Below are 7,523 nucleotides of genomic sequence, written 5' to 3'. Positions count from 1 at the left end.
CACCATGCACAATTTCCAGCGTGAAATAAGGAGTGCCAAGACTTTTCCCATCAATGAATCACAAACTACATCAACAGAGTTAAGAATTCAGTTAAAACTTCAGTTAAAAATTCATTTTTTAATACTAATTCTTAGGCGGAACTAAACATTCAGTTAATAATTCAGTTAAGACTACTGTTAAAAATTCATTTCAAAATTTAGTTAATATTTCAGTTAAGACTAAACTAACATGTGCTTCCACATGATCTGAGCATCTATAGCAAGTTCTTTTTCACCCCAGATCTGAGCATCTATAGCATCTATAGCTTTAACATGATCTCGTGATCTATAGCTTCATCTATAACATGTATCAACAACCAAGAACTTTGGTGCAAAAAACAATAGCCGAAACCCCTTGCTGAAACCCCTCATTTTACGAGCAAACCCTAGCCGAAATCCATTACCGAACAAAACCCGCGTGAGAAAACAACAGGTACACCCAAAGCAGAGACGACGAGCAAAGCAGAGTGCAAGACCACCTCCAGACCATAGATGCCGACCGGAGCAGAGAGGGGGATCACAACATACAAGTGGGGAGGGAGGGGAATATCACCGTAATCGCGGGTGGGGGTACACAGAGTGCGGCCGGACTAGGTGCGCCGAGAGGGGCGGTGCACGGCCACCACCGAAGAACTCTGGCGACGACATCGGTCGGAGGAGACGTACGCCAAACCGGCTCCGACAACTCCGACAGAGAGAGACGAAGAGACAAAGAGAAGGAATAAAGAGTTATGAGCTGTGGGGCAAATTACTAATACAAACAATTAATTCAGGTGCTGCCCCCTGGATAATCAGGGAGATCCGGACAGGGCCGGTCCTGAGATTATGGGGCCCGGGGCGAAACTAAATTTTGGGGCCTTAACATAAATATAAACTAGCCAGAGAGACATATATATATATATATGATGGTTGTGGGAAAAATAAGCAAAGGCCTGTATATCTATCCTAGCCATTCTTAGAAATAGAAAGTCATACTTAATGGTAAGCTTACTACAACTACAGTGGCACACTATATGTTTAAGATACCAAAGGTTTAGAGGCGGGTGACTCTAAGAATAGAACTTCTTTTTTTTGCATTCGGAGTTCTTAGTAGTAAGATTGCTTTTCTAAATAATAACAGTATCCGAGAAATTAATATAGATGAGTAAATCCATACGAGTGATATGCAAAATATTTCGTATGTATCTTTAAAAACAAAATCAAACAATACTACAATAGTGCAAAGTTATTCTTACCAGTTGTGTAAACCAGTGAATCAAGAATAACTTTGTGATACTAATTATTGATTTATTAAAAAACAAAGTTAATCCAAAGCTAATCATTAAGATCAACATGAAAAAAGTACTCCGTTTAGAATCTATTTGAGATCCACCATACGAACATCATTATCAAACTACCAAAACATAATATTTACCAATACATGTACGATGGAAGATGCCGAGCTGCCAAAGTGCCCACGGCCGCGGACGACGTGGCGTCGGTGCGCCGCGGGCTCTCGCGCATAGTCGCATCATTGGACTCGATCTTGGCAAACTTCACCGACGATCTGGGCAGGAGGTGAATAGGCGGCGCCTGCTAGGGTTTGATAGTTGTGATGCTGTCGTGAGACGCTTCAAGTTTTGTTATTGGGAAATACGACGCCAACATGGTCGCACGTAGCTATTACTACTTGGGCTAGGCCCAGTAAACTTGGAGACCAGGCAACTCTCACGATTAGAGAAAGAGAGGAAGAAAAACAGTATAACGAGTCTTCGTGTGCTAAGCTGCTACCTGATGCTGGTTACCTGGCGAGGCCCCCCCGGACTTGGGGGGGCCGGGGCGGCCGCCCCCCCCCCCCTCCCCCCCCTCCCCCCCCCCCCCCCTCCCAGGGCCGGCCCTGGATCCGGAGGGGGCTAGGTGCAAAGTGTCACAAGTTGGCCTGCCCTGTTCAGTTGGCGCGTTGCTATTGGGTGGGGATGAGTTTGGACTGGGTTTGCACATTGCTTGCAAGTTCTAAGAATGGGTAGTGTCAGTTTTCAACTTGTAGGATTTAACCATCACATTGCTTGCACGTTCTGAGACCCCTTATGCTCCCTTGATGCTATTACCTCTTTTTTCTCTGGTGAGCTCAACTCAAATCAAATGCAGTAGCGTGTGTGAGCTCCCAAGATCTCTCTCTGGTAGGGAGGCGGCGATTTCCCCAAGGCCTTCTCCCACCATCCGGTCGATCGACTGCCTCCAGCAGCCTGCCACCGCATGCACGTACGACTAGATTAGCACCATGACCACGACATAATTAGCTCAGACACCGACTGATTGGCTAATTATTTTACTCCCTCCGTATATATATCTACCAGTTCACTTGGACACTGGCACACACAACCACACAAGTGCGAAGGCGCTTAATTTAAGCGTGCGTGTCGGGGTGAAAGATACTCGGCTAATTTAGCCTAGGAAGGTGCTTGGATCCAAGGGACTAAAACTAGTCTGACTAAAACTAGCTTCTTTAAGAGGCTAAAGTTCCAAGCACCCCTGACTAAAGAGAGACTAAAACTAGTCTTGAGGCTAAAATCTTTTAGTCAGGGGTACCCCTACTAAAATGTGCATTAGAGGGTGCTTGGATCCAAAAGACTAAAACTAGTCTGACTAAAACTAGTCTCCTTAAGAGGCTAAAGTTCCAAGCACCCCTGACTAAAGAGAGGCTAAAACTAGTCTTGAGGCTAAAATCTTTTAGTCAAGGGTACCCCTACTAAAATGTGCATTAGTCCTCTCTCTCCTCATTTAACTCCTTATGCAAGTTCTGGATTGGAGGGTTTGGAGGATAATAAATGCTCATTAACTTGATTTTAGTCTCTTTAGTACTTGGATCCAAGCATGGATGAGGCTAGCAAGTTTTAGTCTCACTACTTTTAGTCATGGAACTAAAACGTATCCAAACACCCTCTTAGTCCTCTCTCTCCTCATTTAACTCCTCATGCAAGTTCCGGATTGAAGGGTTAGGAGGATAACAAATGCTCATTAACTTGATTTTAGTCTCTTTAGTACTTGGATCCAAGCATGGGTGAGACTAGCAAGTTTTAGTCTCATTACTTTTAGTCATGGGACTAAAACGTATCCAAGCACCCTCTAAGCTAGTGCTTGCGTGCTTATGGTTTGACACCGATGGCAAGTTGACAAACCTCGATCAAGAAAGGATTTCGCATACAAGAGACTCAGTTGGTCGGGCACACGCACACCCTCTCCTCTGACCGAACAAGCCATGATATACTCTAGTTAAAAAATAGAGGACATGAGCGAGACTCGCAAGGAATTCTCCTAAAACCGACGGGTTGCCATCACCACTTCTCCACGCATCCAAGATTCCAAGTTAAGCAGCACTGCAGCAGCTCCCATGTGCCAGCCTCCATCCTCCATTCAATCGTGCCTCGAGCTCACCCACTCCCACACCAGTCTCTGCCGTCGGCGTTCGGTTCTCTGCTGCCGCGGTCTGCAAACCCAGCCCGTCAATCAAGGCAGCACCAGACCTGTACTCCACCTATGTGTGTATGTGTGTGCGCAACAAGATCACAGTCCCCTACAAGGAACCGCCTCCGCGCCGGATCTTCTCCGTCGGCACTAACCTAGACGGCACCTACGCACGCGCCGCTGTCGTCTTTAGGTCTCCGGTTGCGTCCGGGGACGGGGGCGATCGGGCGGTTAGGATCACATGCCGAGCTGATCATCGCTTGCGGCCTTGCGAGCAGCGCAGTGTTGCACGCCATGGCCGGAGCCTCCCCGCCGAGACTGACACTGTTGCGTTGCGTCCCGGGCTGAGCAAGAGAGGGTGGAGGGGCGGACGCCCGCCGGCCGCCGGTGGCTGATGCCGACAGGCTGGGCGGCGCGGCGGTGATGGGCTTGAGTCTGAACCGCGCGGGAACTCGTGAAAAGACAGGCTCCCTGTCCTGTCAGCCTCGACCCGGCTGTGCTTGCGGCTGCCGTAAGCCTGTAACCGCCGCCGTTTAAATACGGCTTTGACTCCTCCGCTCCACGACACTGACATGCCCGGCTGCCGTGCTCCGTTCCGATCGCCTGAAAAAAAAAATCACGTCGCTTGGTTCCATTTCTCAGGGACAGGGGAGGCAGGCACCATGCACTGTGCAAGGCCGAATTCGTTCTCCCTCATCACAGCCGCCGATGACGAATCGCGACCGTCTCCGGCGAGAGTGTCCGTCGTCGTCGCTGAGATCAGCCGTAGGCGTCCGGCCGATTCCTGTGCTGCTAGCTAGCCAGCCAGCCATAGCTGTCTCCAACACAACAGTATCACGCACGCACGCACGCACGCACGCACGTCTCTCTTTCTCCTTTCGCCGTCGTCGATCGTGGCGACAGTGCCGTCGCAACACGTCGACTCCAGCCGCTGCCGCCCGCACAGCTATTCCACGGATGCAAGCAACCCGACCGTCACGCGCCCGTCACGCCCTACATCATCGCAGAACGATCCGTGACCTAGAGTCTACACCTACACTCCAGGTGCGTGCCGACTCGGGCAGCGCATGAGCACAGGTGGGCATCAGCGCCACTACGGCCGAGAAAGCAGTGCGAAGGTCAGTATTAGCTGCAACCTGGAGAAGAAGAAGAACACGGAGCAAGAAGACAGTGACAGTGTGAAACTGTGAGCGCATGTCCGGTCTAGCGAGGTCTCGGCTGATTCCTCCAGATCTGTCCGTCTTTTATTCGGTCTCGATATAATCTTCGGTGAGACGATGCTCCGGGCCGATGATGCGGCGATGGAGGAAAGTTGTTCGTTCGTTCGCTGGTTGGTTGGCTGGCTCGACCGGCCGGGATTCCTATTCCCCTTGCCAATAGAGATAGCGGGGGGTCCCGTCCCTTGGCTTGTTGGAACAGAAATATTCCTGTCGCCCAGCAGGGGCCCGGCCTCGGGAGGAAGAAGAAAGGCATCTCCGGACTGTGGCCTCAGTGGATTCCAGTATCCAAATCCAATCACTCCATCAATTCATCACTGGCGCCATCATCACCGCGCGCACGCACAATCACACGCGCAGCTCATCATACGTTCATGAACCCGTCCACTTTCTGCCTCCATGAGCTGAGCTCCAGCTCCGTGTTTCTACTCTACCTGTTTGCAGTCGCTAGCTCATTCTTTTACTTGTTGATTTGTACTACAATAAGAAGCAAAAGCATGAGAGAAGACAGAGATGGGTTACTTCGAACATGAACTCTTTGATTCACAGTGAGCTCTCTCAGCTCACTCGTCAAACATGGTGAGGTGTTTGATCGCCTGAGCTCGGTTTCCTGATTGCCTGAGCTCGGATTGATTCTCCTGATAAGTCGGAACTGATGACGATTACTACTGCTACTACGTACTGGTACCACATTAGCAGAGCGACGGATTAAAGGGGGAGCACTGATTAGAAAATTACAGGGACCATGTCCATGATTGAGGTCAGGTCAGGTCAGCTTCTCTAATCCTCTCGCCGCGGCGAATTGGACGCGGCCTCGTCGTCGTCCTCCTCCTCCTCCATGCCGCCGCTGCGCGACTCGGTCACGCAGGAGGACGCCGGGGACGGCGGCGCTGGCAGGTCATCCCCGCCCCTCCGCCGCCCGCGGGCCGTGCCGTGGCGCGCTGGCGTGGCCTTCTTGAACACGCGGCAGACCACCCAGTCCTTGGCGTCGTGGAGGCTCTTGGCGGTGGCGTAGGCGGCGAGGCCGGCTGGCAGGAGGCGGTACTCGTGCATGGCCCAGCCGGTGCGCGCGCCGCCGCGGCGGCAGAAGACGAGCGTCCGCTTGGCTCCGATGGGCCGCCCGCAGCGGGGCGCGACCACCAGCCGCTCCTTCCCGGACGCCCGCCACACGCCGCTGCCGCCCGCCCTGCCGGCGCCGCCGCCCCTCCGCCAGCACCCCGTGGCCGGCAGGTGGAAGAAGTACCGCTCGCCGTCGGCCTCGCCTGCACGTACGCGCATACAGCAAACAGTCAGCGCAATGCGCCAGCAATGCAGCCGCGCTCGCCGTCAGCGTGGCGTGGCAGGTGACTAGCTAGAGCGGCGTACCTGGCAGGTCCCATGGGTGGAGGCGCGCGAGGTCGGCGACGGGGATGATGTCGGCGGGGAGGGGGCAGGAGAGGGCCTTGCGGCGCAGGTAGTGCAGCAGCAGCTCCTCGTCGGTGGGCCGGAACCGGAACCCGATCGGCAGCCCGCCCGGCACCCTGCATCCGCCCACTCCCGCCGCCTCCTCCGCCCGCCTCTCCGCCGGCAGCTCCATACCCACACACAACCCAACCCAAGCAAGCAAGCAAGCAAGATAACTCTGCCCCTCTCTGTCTTTCTTGTTGTAGGGTGGCTCACATGTGATGCGAGAGTGAGTCAGGCACTGGCTCGGTCGTCCATGGAGTACACGGAGGTAGGAGAGAGAGAGTGGTTGGCCTCGTGCGCGATGATAGCTAGCGGGAAAGGGGGAGTCTGTTGGCGGTTATATAGCGAGAGAGGGAGTGAGTCCATGGTCGGGTGTCGTGAAATACACTCAACCGCCATCGGCGAGCTCGGCTTTCTTCTTGCCCTTTCCATCAAGCCAAGGGAACATAGGAAAGAGAGGGAGGGCGGGCGTCCCGTGCAGCTCTTAATCACCCACTAAGCGGTGAGCTCCCAGCTTAAGCAAGCAGGAGAACAAGGCATCGACGGCCGCAGCTGGACGATCTTTTTCGTGAGCGAGCGATTCTCTCTCTCTCTCTCTTTTCATCTTTTCTTTGCGCCCGCCCGTCGAAACGAAATTCCTTCTCATCTCCTGCCTTCCTTTTCTTTTTTCTTTTTTTGGGGGAGGAGGGAGGAGAAGCTTCCACGTTACAGCAACGCGGTGGAACGGGGAATCGGCCAGCGGCCAGCGGCCACCCGCCTCGGATCCCAGCCTTCAATTTGCGACCGGGCTTATTATTATTATTATTCCTTGGCCTCGGGGAAGGAATCGACCAACGTTAGGGTGGGGAAAGTCGTTCCCCCGCTGACACCTCGCGTGCTCGTGCAGGAGTGCCCAAAAAGGAAGCCCAGAACCAGAATCATCATTCCAGCTTAATTGCCTGCCTCGCCTTCTGGTTGAAGCGTTTGACATTGGATGGTCGACGAAACGACGGAACGGAACACCGTCATCGATCCTCAGCAACGGCGGCCCGCTTTGGGTTTGGGGTGGACTTTACAGTGGCTTTCGGGGTCAAATGAATGAATGCATGAATGCATGGCCGGCCGTTGCCGCTTGCTCCTCCTCCCCCGCCTCCGTCTTTGGCTTTGCCTTTGCCTTTGCCGCGGCATCCGAGGAATGGGGAGGTCCGTCCCCGGCCGGCCGGGTGGTAGTAGCTAGCTGCTGCTGCGCGTGTGAACTGGACGGTGCCATGCATGCACGCTGCCGCGCACGGCCATTGGGCGGTGCGCGTGGCCGGCATCAGTAGCGCGCACTGCAGCATTTTGCATCGTTCCGTCCGTCCATCGGGTGCTAGGCTGCTAGCTGCTGCCCGTGTGAAG

At 53.7% G+C, this 7,523-nt stretch overlaps 1 protein-coding gene across 1 annotated transcript; it reads right to left on the bottom strand.

The window, feature by feature from the left end:
• Positions 1 to 5,218: 5,218 nt before the first annotated feature.
• Positions 5,219 to 6,644, bottom strand: LOC123445289 (NAC domain-containing protein 83-like). Its single transcript, XM_045122251.1, has 2 exons — positions 6,066 to 6,644; positions 5,219 to 5,962 (listed from the first exon to the last, which is right to left on the bottom strand). The coding sequence occupies exons 1-2, from the start codon at positions 6,274 to 6,276 to the stop codon at positions 5,481 to 5,483; spliced, it is 693 nt and encodes a 230-aa protein (XP_044978186.1). The 5' UTR covers positions 6,277 to 6,644; the 3' UTR covers positions 5,219 to 5,480.
• Between the last annotated feature and the right edge of the window lie 879 nt (positions 6,645 to 7,523).

Source organism: Hordeum vulgare, chromosome 3H (assembly GCF_904849725.1).
Source record: "Hordeum vulgare subsp. vulgare chromosome 3H, MorexV3_pseudomolecules_assembly, whole genome shotgun sequence".
In the NCBI taxonomy this organism is placed as follows: Eukaryota; Viridiplantae; Streptophyta; class Magnoliopsida; order Poales; family Poaceae; genus Hordeum; species Hordeum vulgare.
Note: the sequence above shows the minus strand (reverse complement) of the source record. Positions and strands in the feature narration are given on the sequence as shown.